Consider the following 18,626-nt stretch of genomic DNA (forward strand, 5'->3'; position numbering starts at 1 on the left):
AAACCAACTTAGATCCAGCTACATGAAAGGAGGGCCCCATATGTAAGTGCTGTAAAAAAAATTTCACTAAAGCCTGAGGTAAACATGGTATTTTTTCGCAGGGAAAAGCAGAGTGGTAAGAGTTAATGATGCCTGGGACAGGAAACCTCAACCCGCACCTGACTCTTACCTGCAAAATGTTGTCATTATAGCACCCACACCCCACCCTAACCTATGCCATCTTGTTCTGTATGCCCCTCTGGTTAAAAGACAGGAAATCTTACAGAGCAGCGGAGGAGTGTACTTCCCCAATCTGACCCACACCCAACCCGCATTGGTTGGCCGGATTTCAACCCAAACTCTCCCAGTTGGTGCTCAACCTGTGGTTCACCTCAGGTTAAGGGTCAATCCACAGAGTGCCTTTAGACAGCTGCACAAGAAAGCCTGCTTCAGGGACAGGGGCTTGGGATAGTGTTCATTTACAAGGGATCTACCAGTCTACTGCCCAACCCTCCAAGTTGGTATAAAAATGACTACTGGAATATATTGACAAAATATTTTCAATGGTTTCTAAGGAAAACAAGTACACAACATGTCCCACTGTAGGCATAAAACATATTTGTAACTACTATACTTAGAAGCTACAAGTCTCAATGTAACACTGAGTATAATAGAAGGCAGTGTGGCTGCAGACAAGAAGCGTTTTGGGCTAAAATCCATCATTTGTTTAATCATGTCACCACTCTGTTTTCCACTGAAGAAAGAGACACTTACGCTCTCCAAGACCCGTAAACATCGTTCTGCTCCCCACAAAGAAGCAACTAATTTTTGTTCACTTTCATCACGATCAAGGTGTTTAACACATTCTTTAACTATGGGAGGAAAAAACTGTTAGTAGAAGGAAAAACAAATATTTCCTACAGTTCAAGAAATTCTCATATGGCATTGATACAGTGACTTATACCAGCAATTATAGGGGAATATATAGTTCATTATAACATAATGTAAAATTGCTCAGAGCGCTATGTATAAGAGCCTTTGCAAGTGACAGCTGTTCTTATGCGGAGCATATCATCAAACTCATCTTAAGCGTATTTTGCCGTTTGACCACATTCATGTGGTCTGTGGCATAGAGGCAGGGCAGACAATTACTTTCACTTTCCATTCAGCACGTTCTAGATGTCACTGCTCTCCGCACGTTTCCCCGTTCTCTTCACCGTTTAATTATGTAGCCAGGGCATGGGGATGGACATCTGTTCCACCATTCTGGTGCACAAATAAGATTCTGAGATGATGCAAGACTTGCCTTAATAACAGTGTTCACCAAATGGCTCTTGCCTGCTTGTTATAATTATGAATTCCCAGACTCAAGGAAACATGATTCAAATAATTTACATAGTATAATTATAGTTCATTTTGCTTGTCTAATGTTATAAAACAGCATTTTGAATAATATTTTTTGGGTGACGGGTCCCCTTTAACATGGGTGTGCATCTTTTATGCTTTAACTTTGTGAGGCATCCAGTGGCAAAAGGAACACTGCACATGTAGAGAGAAAAATGGATTTTCCTAAATATCCACAAACGTCACTGTGGACTGTATCAAAGGGGGCATTCCTAAATACTAATTAGTGTCCAACTTTTGGACATGTCACAATTACCATTTCTCTGTCATCTCACGGGGACACAGGGAACCAGGGGGGTTAAGCTCCATCCTCTAGGACACTTGTAAGTTAAATCAGGGGGGCATGTCTGGTCTCTCAGCTTAACCCCCACGCACTGTATTCAGTTTTTCAAGTGTCCTGCAACCAGGAGGATGGACCACAGAGATTTTTTTCTTCAGTTACGGCAGACTTCGCTGATTCAGGGGCAACTCCAGGAACAGGAATACCTGTATACTAGAGAGTTAGCCCCTCTACATAGGACTTCCACTGCCAGTAAAGGTGAATGTATCCCTCAGACAGCCCTACACCAATTGGCGCAGAAGAGAAGAAAATCTCTCCTACTGGCAGCCATACATCAGGTATGAGGGCAGGGGGTATCCTCATCCCCCACACCCGCTCTCCCTCGATGTTTCCTCAGCTTAGGCCCCTCCAGGACTGGCAGCGACATCAGCGAGCACATCAAGGTCCTCTCTCAGACTCGCGTTGCTGGTAGAAGGTAGAGGTAGCTCTCTGCGACTGGTGCGAGTATTGAGGGAGGAAGCAGATAGGACCATCATAAACACAGTCCGACTTAGAGAAGTGGCACTTGTGGCGCGAGTCACGCAGCGCCATTTGGAGACATGGTGGCGGGAAAACGCCGCTACCAGTATCCCCTCAGCTCAGTGATATTTCGGCAGACAGAGGGCACACAACAAATAATGGTGCAATTAGTGGTCACTAACTCAAAGAGCAGCAGGCACCCTAAGCTATCTGAGGAGCAGCCTTAGCTCACCCTGCGCACCGCATATTCACCACAATGTACACTACTGCACTATGGCAGAAGGTAAGATGGGGGGGAATATTCCCCAGGCCCCAACAGCGGCACAGGTCACTTATTTTGCCTGTACAAAATGCCACGCTAAGTCTACTGGGGGCCAGAGTGAGCCACTGTGCAGAGCCTGCTCAGGGGGACAGCCTCCTCTCAGAACCCGAAACCCTAAACAGAACCCACCTCAGATGGAGAGCCCAGACTTACTTCTCCAGATGCAGAGGGGATTGTGACAAATGATCAATATCCTGCAAGCACAGGAGGAAAAGAGCCAAGCTACAGGCCTATTTAAGAGACAAAGCAAGTCTAAAGTATGTTTTCCTGCACATGATCAGCTGACTAGCTTGATACAGGAGGAATATAACTTTCCTGAATGGAAATTTCAAGCCACTAAGAAATTTGCTAAGTCTTATCCATTTCCCAAGGAAGTGGTGGATAAGTAGTCCAACCCGCCAGTAGTAGATGCTCACGACTATCCACCTTTACCACTTTGCCAGTTACGGATGCAGCAGCATTTAAAGACCCATCTGACAGACGGATGGATGGAAAGCCTCCTAAGAGCGATCTATTTATCCTAGGGATCAGCTCTGCGTCCATTACTAACTTTGGCGTGGGTAGCTAGAGTGTTTCAAGCCTGGGCCGAAGCTCTTCTCAAAGACTTTCAAGATGACGTCCCTAGACCTCATTTCATCGGTTCTACCCATAGTGGATGCCTCTGCCTACCTGTGAAATGCTTAAGAGTTGGGCAGCAGACCTCAGTTCCAAAAAGTCTATCATTTCTCTGCCGTTTAAAGGACATCGATTGTTCGGAGAGGAGCTAGAAAAAATGATTTCTCAGGCGACAGGGGGGGAAAAACACATTCCTTCCACAATCTAAGGGTAGGCCAGCTACATCGTCCAGACGAGAGAGATTTTTCAGAGGGCAAAGAGGACGCTTTCCTTGAAGAAACAGTTCCCCTCAGCGGTCTCATTTTCGCTCCAAACCAGGCGACAAGGGACTGGTGACATGGAAAACCAACAAGCCCCACAACGAGCTCCAATGTGACAAATTTGCGGCAGCCTGAGGGGGTCACCCCCTCCAGGATCAAGAGAACCAATAGTAAGCAAGTTACTGCTATTCCGGGAGGTGTGGAACCAACAAGCTTCGGACACCTAGTCAACTAAATAGTCTAGAGGGTTAACATATCAACTTCCTATCACTTTCCCCCAACAAATTCATTAGGTCCAGAACTCCATCCAGCGCCATAAAGGCACATTCTTTTGTAGACTGCATTACCAGATTGGAGGATTCAGGAGTAATAGCAACAGTTCCCTTGCAGGAGAGATTCTCCAGGTTTTACTCAAATCTCTTCATCATGAATGAAGAAGGACAGATCATTCAGGCCAGTCCTAGACCTAAAACTTTTGAAAACATTTGTTAGGTCTGTTCGTTTCAAGATGGAAGCACTACGATCTGTGATCAGAGGAATGGAGCCTGGACAGATATTGATGTCACTGGACATAAAGGATGCTTATCTACATGACCAGGCATTACCAGTTTGTAGCGCTTGTTTGGATTATTCACCACACCCTTGAAAAGGGGACTGGCTCCCGAAACATGTCGTGAGTGAAAATACACCGATAAAGTGTGTTTGCAGACAAAAGTACTGCCTGTTCCTGGTCTGTTTCTTATTTCTTTAAATTGAATGCTTATCACATGATGGATGGTGTGTGTTGAAACAGCAGGTCTACACGTATCTCATCTTGTTCTGGCAAATATTGGAAGTAATACACAGGCAGAAAGGTGAGATAGATAAAAGGTCTTTATTAAGACGGGAGGCCTTTTGGATTTGGCAGTTAAAAACACTTACACCAAAGGGCCTAAATGAGAATTTTAGTTATACGTGTTTCTTATGAGAGAACTTTTTAACCTTTTTACATCATTCTATTTTTTACAGATAAGAACTGCTGAATGATAACTTAGAATATTAAGGGTAACACACGGAATTTTATAATAATGTTATAATGGATGTGAATTTGTAAAAAAGTTTTTATACACAATATTTATTATCTCAATATGGACTGCACTTGGACACTTTGATATTGAAGATGATTATTTTGTAAACTGTTTTTTCAGATTTTGAATTTGATTAATAAGTATCCCTGTATTCCACATAATTTGTAAAAACTTTTTATACACAATATTTATTATCTCAATATGGACTGCACTTGGACACTTTGATATTGAAGATGATTATTTTGTAAACTGTTTTTTCAAATTTTGAATCTATTAATAAGTATCCCTGTATTCCACATAAGGGTTAAATACTGTGGAGAGTTGCATGATGGGAAAAGAAGGTGTGGGAAGTTGGGTTTAAATGGGCTACTGCACTAAGAATTGTATCCTGATGAAGGGAGTGTGTTCCCCCCCCCCCGAAACATTGAATGTTTGGTGGCTAAATAAAAGGGGATACTCCCCGACTGCATCAACCAGAGTGTGTGCGGATCCGCTTTCTATACACATATGGTGCTAAGGGACCCTGCCAGGTCAACGGAAGAAAGGCACTACTAGTTGCAGGATTGGTGAACTACAGGTGTGCGGTAGGAGAGATTACATTGCATTGTAGACATCCAGTCACTCCAGTCTTTACAGATAACATTTTTGGCTAACTAACTATATTAGAAGCTTTTATTTTGCACAGCCTATTTAGTTTTTATTTTTATAATGAACAATTCCTTTAAGCTGTTATATGTTATTTGTACATTTAACGGCTATTAATCATAAAGGGTTTGTAAAATGAAAAGAGCGTACCTTTATCCACAATATGATCAAGACCACCTAGAAGTCTTAGCTCCTCTTTAAACCAGTCTCCTGCACGTTTTGATGTGAGAGATAATAAAGTTTCCATTGCCAAGTGGCCAGCCTGTGTTGTGGATGAAAAGTCAAATTAACAGGTATATAGAAATAAAGCAACCGACCACATGTAGGAATATTTTTAGGGTTAATAATAACTGCTTATCTGCCACAGAACATAGACTCTATGGTGTTGGTTGTCATAGACCTGACTGCCATATACAGTGAAATGAAAGAGACCAGTGCCTATTATCTGCTTACCCAGAAAAAAAACCTTGACTCGCCCTTTGAGTTGCTGCCCTAAGGCTACAAGTAAGATAAACTGGAGTTAAAGGGCAATAATTCATTGAACTTATTAAAATTTTATGCAGAGTATACTTTTTACTAAAGTGCATTAAATAAACTACCTAAAATATTCCTGCAGCAAGCTGTCTTTCATTCAAGATGCATACAATATAAGAAATATATGCTATATAACAAAATTACCAAAATAAAAACAAAATTTAATTGGCTACCCTACGAACAGCTACACCCTTTAATTTATTAAATTAAAAACCAAGTAGATTGTTATATTTACCATTATATATTCTCCTATTTGCAGAAGTAATGTCCCCATATGGCGCATCATTTGGCATTACCACAGACACCTTGAAACCACGGCTGCTTAAGCAATTAATAGCATGTTCTCTCCCTGTCTCGATATATATAAACTAAGTGTCAGTGCAGTGTGTGGGGGGAGTTCATTCTGTGTGTTCATAACAATAATTAATAATACAGAAGCGTATTCTAATCACAAAAGAATTAACAACTTTTATAAGGACTTACTGTTATGTTTTCCAAATCTAAATGTTTGTTGTGGACAGTTTCACACAGTTTGCGTATTTTCTCTTTGATCTTATTCATTTCTTTCTCATTCATTTGTCTTGCTGAGGGGTCTTGCTCCATTTCTAAAAGTCGGATCATAAGATCCAAGCTCGCCCTGTCTAGGTCCATGTTTAAGCGATCCCTGCTGAGTATATACATCAGTGCAGCAGTACAAAGTGCTAGATTCTAATATTGAAAAAAAAACAGGTATAAGCAAACATACAAGAAATGCCCATGAAGAAAACATTTTCCACTGACTATTTCAAACACACACAATAAAATACTCCAGCAGGAGAGTAAATTATCAGAAAATAATCGATTAGGTTGAAAGCTGCCAGAGTATAATAGCTAGATTAAATTCTGCCTTGCTGAATTCTTAGATTCATACTCAGGAATGTTAAAAAAGCAGGTATGTCATACTATCAATAATGCATTAATGACATGTTTCAATAGGTATGAGGAATGCATCAGTATTACTGATGTAGCACTGTACCATTCATTTCATCAAAAGTGCCTGTAGACTAGCACCAGTTCAGCAGCACTTACTCAACTCTCCTTATATAGTGCTAGTGTTGCGGAGAGAGCAGCTGCCTTCATTGATGCTGGGCTGGAGGCAGTAAAATATTTCTATAGGCTGGGATACAAATCTGAACAGTACTATAGCCTATGGAAAGGTTGCGGTCACCAGACTGGTGCGATCGACCACCAGCTTCTTTGGAGTGTCAGCAAGGATAAAGTGTTTCATAGCTGAGGCCAGCTTAGGGCACTTTTGATGATAATAAATATTATTTGATTAAATTAATATAATATAAATGAAATGTGCAGTCTGTACATTCTAGTACTTTCTTTATTGTAATAAGTTAGTATTACTTTAAACCCCTAATTTTTCTCAACGGATGATGTTGGAGGGATACATCTAGTTCACTAGGAGTAACTCACATTTAAGAAAACTTTTAATACACATAAAGACAATCAGTAACAGTCCGCTATGTTTATGATTTGTCTAAGATGACTTTAGTATGGCATCATGCAGTACTTGGGTACAGACACTTTTGTCAGGGGTCTCAAAACACATTCTAACCTTACATGTAGGGAGCTAATTTTAAAAGAAATTCAAATATTCAAATTGCCATGAAAAGTTTTATTTGTCAAAATGTGATTTTACCCCATCACAAGAACAGTTCCTACTCAATAATACACAAATATGAAAATAAGGTGTTTGGAATAATCCCCTGCAAATAAATATTTATGCAAAAAATATAAATGTAAATATAAACTCTAATTTAAGGTTCAACAAAACTGCCATTTATAACTAATGGATGTGTTTAAAAGGCACTACACAAGTACCATAAAATAAAGAGGGACTTGATGTCATTTGGAAACAATTATACTGATAAGTTTATGCAAAATATTTCACCCTCCTTTTTCTGGTAATTTAAATAACTATGCCCTTTAGCAATTAAAGAGGCAAATGACCTAATGCTGTGATGACTACAGGCCTTGAACGGACAGTTTAAAAAGCTCTGCTATAAAGTAAACAGAACTGTGTTACACATTACAAAGTACCTGGTGTTGCTGACTGTCGTCCAGTGTTTTAAAGACCATGGCTACCATTCCATGCGCCCTTAGATGCATTCGGAAACTTGGCATGGCACATTTTGTCGCCAGGCTTATTACACTGTGAAAAGAAGACATATCAGTATACAAATTACTTGACAGAAAGACAACTATACAAACAATAAAAATATTAACAAAATCAAGATAAAAAATATGCCATGACAGGATATGAAGAATCATTTCAAAGTTAGAGAAAACTACTTTAAGATTTTACAAACTTCAGCTGTGCAAGTAGTCCTAAACCCCTGAAAGAAATCAGAATGAAAATTCCCAGTGCTGTAATGATCACTCACAATATAGAGTGTAGCATTTTATCAATCCACATAACAGCATACTCCCACGTGCATTAAAGCGCAATATACTGCACACAAAACTAACTTCTATAGTGCAAATTGATGAGGCTGCACAATATAACTTAATGCAATCTTATATCACCATACATATATTTGCTAGAAATTAGTTATCTGCTTCACATGTTGCATGAGAATAAAAAAGCCAATATTATTAATTATATTTAATAAAATATTAATTCTATATAAACATTCTGCAGATCCGAATTCCTATAGCATATGCACTGGTAAGCTGCTGCTTCTTTTTTTGTTCCTCTCTCTCCATTGCATTCCTTCTCTTACTTCAGTGAGGTGCAGTTTTACCTGACCAATATGTTTTACCTGTCAACCTTTGAAAAAGTTGAAAGGGACAACTGCAAAACAGCAGAGACTCAAAAGAAACAACTATTTATAAATGCACTTGCATATGCTGCAGGGACTTTTGTTAAGAGGTGCAAGGATCCTGAACTGCAATATGTTATATTGTTGCCTTTAAAATGGACTATTGTATAAGTGTGCCTGTAAATTTTGTGATATGCTTGTTACCCACTTGGTTTTGAATAATGATGACAAGGATATCTTTTATACACAGTTAAAATCATGTTTTTGGGATATTCAACTATAACAATTGGCACTAGAAGTTTTGCAATATATGTCACTTCAAAGTTAAGAAGAACAGTGAGTATGGTTAAAGGAACAGTTCAGTGTGAAAATAAAAACAGGGTAAATAGATAGGCTGTGCAAAATAAATAATAATAGTTAATAATATAGTTAGTTAGCCAAAAATGTAATGTATAAAGCCTGGAGTGACTGGATGTCTAATATAATAGCCAGAACACTACTTCCTGCTTTTCAGCTCTATAACTCTGAGCTAGTCAGCGACTTGAAGGGGGCCACATGGGTCATATCTGTTCAGTGAGTTTGCAATTGATCCTCAGCATTCAGCTAAGATTCAAAAGCAACATATATGACCCATGTGGCCCCCCTCAAGTCTCTGATTGGTTACTGCCTGGTAACCAGGGTAACCAGTCAGTGTAAACCAAGAGAGCTGAAAAGCAGGAAGTAGTATTCTGGCTATTATGTTACACACCCAGTCACTCCAGCCTTTATACATTACATTTTTGGCTAACTAACTATATTAGAAACATTTTTTTATTTTACATAGCTTATCGATTTACCCAGTTTTTATTTTTACACTGAACAATTCCTTTAAGGTATAGTACCAAAAGCATGCAAGCACAGATATCTATTGGAACTGTATAGGAATGCATACATATCTTACCTAAGGCAACGTGTGTTTATGGGCTGACTGCTTTTAAGCCCACTTAAAAGATATTCAATATCATCAGTGAATTCTTGATTTTCCCCAAATTCTACAACATCATTGAAGTGCTTTACATGCTGAACTACAGTATATAACTATAAGAAAAGAAAGGTAAATTATCAGAAGATTAAATAAAGTATTCATAAACTTGACTTAGCACAGACAGACACCAACCCAAGTCATTAGCACCTATACATTTCAGATAGGTTCATATATATTCATTAGACAAATATGAAGGGGACATCTGCCATGTAGTTTCATTGTTTTTTAATTAACTTCCACACTGTTTTTTAATTAACTTGCCACTGACACGAGGATATTAGTTGCCTGCAATGAATCACCTTACAGGTGACTAATTCTCAGAATGCTATATCAACAGTGGGAAAACACACTAGTCGCTTCAGCAGGGTGACTAATCTCCTAGTGTGTCAGGGCCCTCAAAGGGGTTGTTCACATTTCCTTACTGCTACCCATAAAATGAGATTAATGTTGATGAAATGAAGTGATTGTGTTAAAAAAAAAGGCTTTAGATACTCAATGTTGCCACTTCAGGCGACTATAGAAAACGCATCGCCACGTGTGCATTAGCGCAGGCGACTTTTCATTCTAGCCTATGGGGAAAAACGCAGAGGCAGTTCGGGGAGATAGTCGCGCAAAAGACGAGGTGATTAGTCGCCAGGCGACAAAATCTCCCCGAATCTCCTTGTGTGGCCTTACCCTTAGCAGAGGCAATTCTCAGTATTGTCTATGGCAGGGTATTGTCTATTTTGTAGAGTGACAAGTAGCTGCTACTAGTAGCTCTGTTTCTTTGCCCTTAGGGCAGTACTGTCCATGTTTTTCCATGCAGTGGGATAACTGTCTACTATTTTACATCTGGGGATGGATTATTATGAGGCCGATATTACTTTCCCTTTGACATGGTTTCCCTTAGCGATGCTTGGGAAATTCTCTGCCTATAGCAGGCCTAGCAGTGAGGGAGAAATCAATGGAAAGACGACAGGTGGATAGGAGAATTCTAACCATTACTGTATTAGCACTGACAACCAACAGTATCCATGCCATGAGCCTAAGGTTTTCAACAAATTAAGCAATGTATGATCTACTTGTAAAAAAATTCATTTGGAATCAAAACAGGAGAAAGAAGAAAATAAAAAAAACAAGCACTCACTTCTTTGTGCTCCTTCCTGCATTTTAGTGCTGTCACAATATCCTGATATGGTTGTGTAGGAATTGTAACAGTTTTTATTACTTTAGGAGGAGGTGCTGGAGCCTTAAACACTCCATCATCTTTTGTGCATGGTGCATCTGGTGGCTTTGCCTAAAAACAAACATTGGTGTAAATTGCAGAATAAAGCCTGAGAACAAAATGTACAGAGAAATAGACATACAAATAGTGGTGGTGCTTAACAGGTTCCCATCAAACACCAAGCTTATTAGGTCAATGAAGAAGAATTTTCTGGCCATTGCCAAAATATTTGGTACCCTCCCACAAGTGAATTTAGTTAGTAGGTTCACTCCACTGGCCAACATGCAAAGACCTGTACAAATACATTAAAATCAGAAAATGAGACAGCCCATATTGCGTACATTATGGGCCCACGATCGGATCAACCAGATATCGCCCACTTCAATGTGGCCATATCGGAAGAGATCTGCTCATTTGGCGAAATCGACAAACAAGTGGATCTTTACGTGTATGGCCACCTTAAGTCTACTGAAAAACTCTCAGGAAGTAAAGGTAAGTCGGAGGTGGTGCTTCTATACAAGACACATCCTGGGGAATAATTGCAGTAAACAAATCCACCAGAAGAGTGCCTAAAACATTGGCAACCCTCTGTTAATTCAGCTCTCCTTGACCATTATTACAGGTTTAAATCAACAGTCTCCTAAAAATGGAACACCCATTATTCACCCACATTATTCATACTCCAAAAAATGAGGCACTAATTCAGCAATATTAAAAAAGCATTAGCCGCAATGCTTAAAATAAGACAGGTCCTCCCAGTCTTATTCATCCAGCATTTGTAAGTACATGCAACGTCACACAGTAAAATAAAATTAATAAAGGCTACTGAAGCACAGGAGCCATGTGACAAGCATGATACAAACGCAACGTACATAAGTAAGAAAACCTGACTTACTGGTGCAGTCTGAGATTTTAAAGCTGGAACAGCTGGAAGCTCCTCTGACTCTGGTTGATTCCAATGTCTTGCATTATACACAGCTTTTGTTGGAGACTGTGGGAAAAAAGATAACTAATTACTTTTACCGGTTTTATTCACCATTTGTGTGCAATCTGTATGTCCCAATGCTAATGTATTCGACAGTGCTGCAGAACATATTTGCAATTGTTCATCTGCACTATTTTTATTTGGGGGACTCTACGCCACATAGTTTGTTAATCCTATGCACAATGGTCATTAACTCTTCAGTGGACCCCTGGTATTCATATTTAGGATGTTTTTTCTTGGTACCGAATGCTATGTGGGAGATAAGATGCTAGAAAGCCAACTATTTTGGCAAAGCATTGCGACTTGGTAGTTTAGAGTAGAAAGACATGGTTACCCATTTTAGATTAGGCTGAATGTGTACTTTCAAAAAATATATGGTTGGGGGGGGCTCAATGTAATTTTTTTTTGTGTTTCTACCCCCACAAAAATGCAATAAATGTCTTGATTTTTCAAGTAAACTTCAGGACAATTGTTTGTACTAACTTCATTTTGGGGTCTGCAAACACCAGATACTTTGGTAATCCAATGCACAATTGGCATCAAACTGTTTAGTAGACCCCTGATATTCATATTTAGGATGTTTCTTCTTGGTACCTAATAATATGTGGGAGATAAGATACTAAGATAGTGTAAGGTGAGTTGATTTTCATGTATTTGATCAAAACAGACAATATTGGGAAAGCATTGCGACTCAGTAGTTTGGAGTAGAAAGATATGGTTTCCCATTTTAGATTCGGTTGAATGTGTACTTTACAAAAATATACGGTTGTGGAGAGGGGGGGGGGGGGTCAACTTGTTTTGTGTTTTTACCCTGCAAAAAATGAAGTAAATGTGTTGATTATTCAGTAGCTAAAGTGACTTCATGGACACTTTGTATGCACTAACTTCATTTTGGAGTCTCTACATGCCAGATACTTTGGTATTCCAATGCAAAATGGGCATCAAAATGTTCAGTTGACCCCTGGCATTTATATTTAGGATGTTTTCTCTAGGTACTTAATGCTATGTGGAAGATAAGATGCTAGAAAGTCGAAGCTTTGAGGCAATTTTCAGGTATCGCATCAAAACTGACAATTTTGGGAAAGCATTGCGACAGTAGTTTGGAGTAGAAAGACATGTTTACCCATTTTAGATTAAGTTAAATGTGTACTTTACAAAAATATAAGGTTGTGGGGGGTCAAGGTATTGTTTGTGTTTTTACCCCGCAAAAAAATGCAGTAAATGTGTTGATTATTCAGAAGCTGAAGTGACTTCTGGGAAAAGTTACAAAATGTGCTAACTTCATTTTGAGGTGTCTAAACGCCAGAAACATTGGTAATCCTATGAACAATGGGAATCAAACTGTTCAGTGGACCCCTGCCATTAATTTTTAGGATTTTTTTTGGCACCTAATGTTGTGTGGGAGATAAGATCCTAAAAGTAGAAGATTTGAGGCGATTTTCAGATAGTCCATCAAAACCAACTATTTTGGGAAAGCATTGTGACTCAGTAGTTTAGAGCAGTAGAAAGACGGTTACCCATTTTAGATCTGGAAAGTTTTGAGGTGATTTTTCAGAATTTTCATAATTTTTTTTATAGAAACTGCTACATTCAGAAAAGCTTTGATGTGTGGTACTTTGGAGTAGAAAGAATTGGTTGTCCATTTTGGTTTTCGGCAAAATTTGTACATTTCAGAAATATATGTTTTCCTGGGGTAAAACGAATGTTCCAGGATTGATTGGCTTTGGAATCTAAAGTACCGTATATACTCGAATATAAGCCGAGTTTTTCAGCCCACAAAATATGCTGAAAAACTCTACCTCGGTTTATACTCGGGCCAAGCGCAAAAACGGTCGCCGGCACCTAAGAATAGTCGGCGGCACCTAAGAATAGTTGCCGGCGTCCAAGAATAGTCTCCAAGAATATTCACCGGTGTCCAAGAATGGTCACCGGCATCCAAAAACGAGACGCCAGCACCTCCACTGGGAGTAGAAACCCTCAATTTTTTTATTGAATCTTACCAGAAGCTGCTGCATTACTCACCCTCGGCTTATACTCGAGTCAATGAGCTTTCCCAGTTTTAGGAGGTAAAATTAGGTACCTCGGCTTATACTCGGGGCGGCTTATACTCGAGTATATACGGTATGTCATATTCTTCTGTAATACTTTGAAATTTGGTAATTTACTGCTGGGAGTTTTTGATTTATAGAAGTCAGAAATCTCCATAAAACTATATTTATCTGGTATTGGCACATTCAAGACACTTGAAGCTTTCCAAATCAGTTACATTTTTGAGCATAAAATAAAATATTTTTCTTGCATAAATGCCTATATCCTGAAAAATAGGATTTTTTTTTTTGTACTTAGAGCTCTAAATCTTGTTCTGGAATTGGAAACACGCGAAAACTCAAATCCCCCCCCCCCCCCCCCGAACCAAATTAGGGGCAGGGATGGAAATCTCGTGACTTTTGTCACAAAACAAGAAAGTAAAAAATGTTTTCCCCATCCCAATATTCAGTATTCGGCCTAATCTTTCGTGAAGATTTCGAGGATTGGCCGAATCCAAAATTGTGGATTTGGTGCATCCCTACTATATTGTATGATTATTTTCAAATAAGCATGATTTGTCATTCGTTTCTTTCTTATATATACTTTTCCCATGAGCAATGCATGTTATACTTGCTTTTTACATTTATACAAATATAACTTAAAATAATAACAAAAAGATACATAGATACTTGAAAGAGCTGTTAGTTGAAAGGTATCCTTTGTTCATTCAAAAGTTATGAGGTTTCATTATGACTAATGTGAAATACAATTTGGGCACGAAACCCAGCATAATGCAAAACTGTAATGAACTTTGGATGGGGACAAAGGCTCACTGTTGGTTAACAGTAGTGATGTGCAGTAGTGATGACCTGCCCCAATCCTAACCCAACAGTACTACTACTATTTATATACCTGCACCGACCCCGCTGTGACATCACAGATGAGGGAGGAACACGTGTTTATAAAAAGGAGCATGCCCGGCAGAAGTGGGGTGGTTGCAGGCTAAAGGTCAGCTGCACCCAACCGCAAACTTTGTGAGGCAGTCGACCCACAGTCTTCGGGTTGACCTGCACATCACTAGTTAGCAGCTCTGCTAAGCTAAGCTAAATTCTGACCTAGGTAGTTAATGCTGCATTGTCTCTGAAACCCTGTGTACTCTGGTACTACAAACAAATTAACTAAACATGAATTTGACCTTAGTGTGTGATGTTTGAATGAACCAACAATTAATAATGTATCTGTTTACATGCTTTCAGTACACAAAGAATAAATAGCCATTAACCTTCAAATTAACTATTATGTTGTATATAAAACGCTTATCACTACAAATCCTCCATTATCTGCTATATGATATTCTACATTCAGTTAAGAACTAGCAATTATCCATTCAAATATAAGGGACAACATATTTCCCTTCAAACATTGTAAATTTACATTAGTTGTTTCCAAGTTTATGTATTGTTTTTTTATTATGATACCAATATTATTTTAATGTTACCTACAAGTTTAAAGCAACTGAAAATGTTAAAAAAAAATACCCTTTTAGGTCCACTGAAAATCTTCCGTGCACCATCTTTGCTTTTATCAGCTTGTTTACTTGCAGGCTTTTTGAAGACTTCAGGCACAGCATGCTGATCTTCTGAAAACTCTACATGTGAACAACAGAATTTGTTCAAACATTTGTAACAGACACATATGACATGAAAATATAACAATCTGCAAAACTAGTGCTTATTCGTACTTTTTTACAGTTAATTTATGGTTTTAAATTATCTTTTTATTGCCTTATGCGACTTTCTTTTGAACTGCTTTCCTCTGCAGAGACTTTATCATCACTCCATTCTGTAATGATTTCAGGTGCCAGGATCACACCGTTACAACTGATTTTAATCTGCGATGACACAACGCCAATTCCTATAATGTTTTGCTAAATTTCAGAATAAAATTCATACTACTCCCCTGAGATTTAAAGCATTTCTGAAGTCTTCTTTTTCAGCCACATTTCTGAACTATTCAGAAATCTACTTCCAAATACCTCACTCAGCATCCTTTCTTACCTTCATCTAGCCTTATATTCCCTAGGTACATCATGTGACACTGACACCTGCTAAGTGCAAATCGCTAACTTTGCTGAATTTGAGCACTCTCAAGCCCCCCCTTTTTACTTCTATTGAACAGGGGCCTCTAACTCCTGTGTGAAGTATGTTGGTGCCTCTAACTCCTATGTGAAGTATGTTGGTGCTTTACAAATACAGGTTAGTAGAGGTAATTTGGATCTTCCTACCTTGAAATGTGAGATTAGAACTGACCACAGAAAAACTCATTCACTTTCTATTCATTCCTATGGGATTTTCAGAATCTTCTTTATCAATGGAGTTCACCACTTGATAAATCTGCTTTTAAAAATCCAATAGGAATGATTAGAGAGAGAGTTTTTCTGTGGTGAGTTCTAAATTCACACTTTGATAAATATGCCCCTAAATAAACTAATATGTACATTCTGCTTCTAATAAGGATTAAAGGAACAGAAACACCAAAAAATGGGGGCAGTCATTCAAGCTGGAAAAAAAGGAGAAAAGGTGCTGGCTACATAGCACATAACAGATAAGCCCTGTAGAATACAATGGTGTTTTATATTTTGTCTATGTAACATGTGCCTTTTCTCCTCTTTTTTTTACTATTCCTTTCATTACATCCAAGGGATCAAGTAGAAGATACTGACTGTTATTACAGAGAAAAAAAATCATTTTTAAAAATTTGGATTACTGGGATAAAATGGAGTCTACAGGAGATGGCCATTCCGTAATTTGGAGCTTTCCGGATAACGGTTACCATAACTGTAACAATAATCTGTTATGACCAAAAAAGGCATTGTTTTTACTGCAGCTATGATTGAATGATTACATCAATCATAGCTGCAGTACAATGCCAACATCACACAACATCACAATCTTCTCTTATAAAGTGGCAAAACATTAAAAGGCTTTGGAAGGTGAAAAAGAAAGATGTCAAGCAAACCTAAAAACAGTTGGTTTAGGACACAAACTGCAAGCTGAAATTAGTATCACACTAGGAACAAGTACTATAAGGACATCATATATTCATAATTTTCAGCAGATAAATAGAATGTATTATTTATAGAATAGATATTGTTTAATGTTAACAGGGTTTTGTAATAGATTTAAGGTGTGGTGACCCAAATAAAAAAAAAGCTGTGCTGCACCACATTTTAAGTTGTGTTCAGTGCAGGACAGTTGAAGGTAATATAAACTTGAGCAAATCTGAATGGTTTGTAAATACAAGTAGGAATACATATGTTGTTCTATTCTATTTTGGTGATGGGAACTAAACAAATGTCAATTCTCCACAACATTCAAAATGATGTTGTAGGGGATAACACAACAGCAGACAAAGTCTGCCATTGTTTAGTCAAGTTGTTAACCATATCAAAAATTACGATCGCTTGCTTTCATTATGCCAGTTGCATTGACTAAGTAAATGCCAGCTGCAGACTTCTTTTGCTTAGCAAACAATGGCAGTCTGCCTGTGTTACACCCTATATGCTAAATAATCATGAAGAGAAAATAAAATGTCAGCAATCTTGACAATTTTCCAATTTATTTCGCAGCTAAAAGCTGGCCCCATAAGAAACTCACTTGTCTAACTAAAGTCAGGTCTTCAGAAAGGGGTCCAAGCAGCAGGTAACTGGCTGGCTTACAATTATGTAATGTGTCACTAGCCAATCAAAAGGCTACTTGGCAGATCATGACTTTCGCATAACAACTGCTTAACAGGGGTATTTTAAGTTACAGTAGAAAGGATTATAGCAGTTTTAGTGAACCAAAAAGATGAATAAAGCAAAACTAGACTAAGGAGAGAACTAAAGAGAACACTGCATGGCAAAGATTTAAAGAATTTAATAAGTCATTATTAAAGGGATACTGTCATGGGAAAAACATTTTTTTTTTTTCAAAATGAATCAGTTAATAGTGCTGCTCCAGCAGAATTCTGCACTGAAATCCATTTCTCAAAAGAGCAAACAGATTTTTTTATATTCAGTTTTGAAATCTGACATGGGGCTAGACATTTTGTCAATTTACCAGCTGCCCCCAGTCATGTGACTTGTGCTCTGATTAACTTCAATCACTCTTTACTGCAGTATTGCAAGTTGGAGTGATATCACCCACTCCCTTTTCTCCCCCAGCAGCCAAACAACAGAACAATGGGAAGGTAACCAGATAACAGCTCCCTGGTAGATCTAAGAACAACACTCAATAGTATAAACCCATGTCTCACTGAGACACATTCAGTTACACTGAGAAGGAAAAACAGCTGCCTGCCAGAAAGCATTTCTCTCCTAAAGTGCAGGCACAAGTCACATGACCAGGGGCAGCTGGGAAATTGACAAAATGTCTAGCCCCATGTCAGATTTTGAAATTGAATATAAAAAAATCTGTTTGCTCCTTTGAGAAATGGATTTCAGTGCAGAATTCTGCTGGAGTAGCACTATTAACTGATGCGTTTTGAAAAAAACATGTTTTCTGATGACCGGATCCCTAAGTATGTGCAGTCTGCTCACAGAACTTACTCACAGTAACCATTCAACAGGTAGAACTTACTAGTCAGCTGTTTAACCAACATCTGATTTATTGCTAACTGAAATTCGTTAAACTTTGGGGCTATACTCACATTACTCCCACTAACATAAGGTAATGGAAATATGCAGAAAATGAACCTCACTGAAAGTTGCAAACACCTAAAATAAAACTGCCCCATATTCATTTATTCATAATGTACACTATGACCAGCAGAAAATAATTTCTAGAAAATTTGGCACTTTAAAACTTTTTTCTTTGCTCTGATTTTATCGAAGCCATGAATATTACATAAAGCCTATGATACAATGGCTCTGAATGGGTTGTCTAATGCAGCCACACAAAGTGAGAAGAC

General features: G+C 38.4%; 1 protein-coding gene across 1 annotated transcript in view; it reads right to left on the bottom strand.

Moving 5' to 3' along the window:
- The window catches only part of wapl.S (WAPL cohesin release factor S homeolog), a 63,913-nt gene that overhangs the window by 23,743 nt on the left and 21,544 nt on the right, over positions 1–18,626 (bottom strand). Inside the window, exons 4-11 of the mRNA XM_018239476.2 lie at positions 15,215–15,324; positions 11,559–11,654; positions 10,586–10,735; positions 9,376–9,512; positions 7,714–7,825; positions 6,109–6,333; positions 5,242–5,353; positions 754–851 (exon numbers count right to left, since the gene is read on the bottom strand). Coding sequence (XP_018094965.1) covers positions 754–851; positions 5,242–5,353; positions 6,109–6,333; positions 7,714–7,825; positions 9,376–9,512; positions 10,586–10,735; positions 11,559–11,654; positions 15,215–15,324 — 1,040 coding nt within the window. The remainder of the gene's footprint in view (positions 1–753; positions 852–5,241; positions 5,354–6,108; positions 6,334–7,713; positions 7,826–9,375; positions 9,513–10,585; positions 10,736–11,558; positions 11,655–15,214; positions 15,325–18,626) is intronic.

This window comes from Xenopus laevis, chromosome 7S (assembly GCF_017654675.1).
Source record: "Xenopus laevis strain J_2021 chromosome 7S, Xenopus_laevis_v10.1, whole genome shotgun sequence".
NCBI lineage: Eukaryota > Metazoa > Chordata > Amphibia > Anura > Pipidae > Xenopus > Xenopus laevis.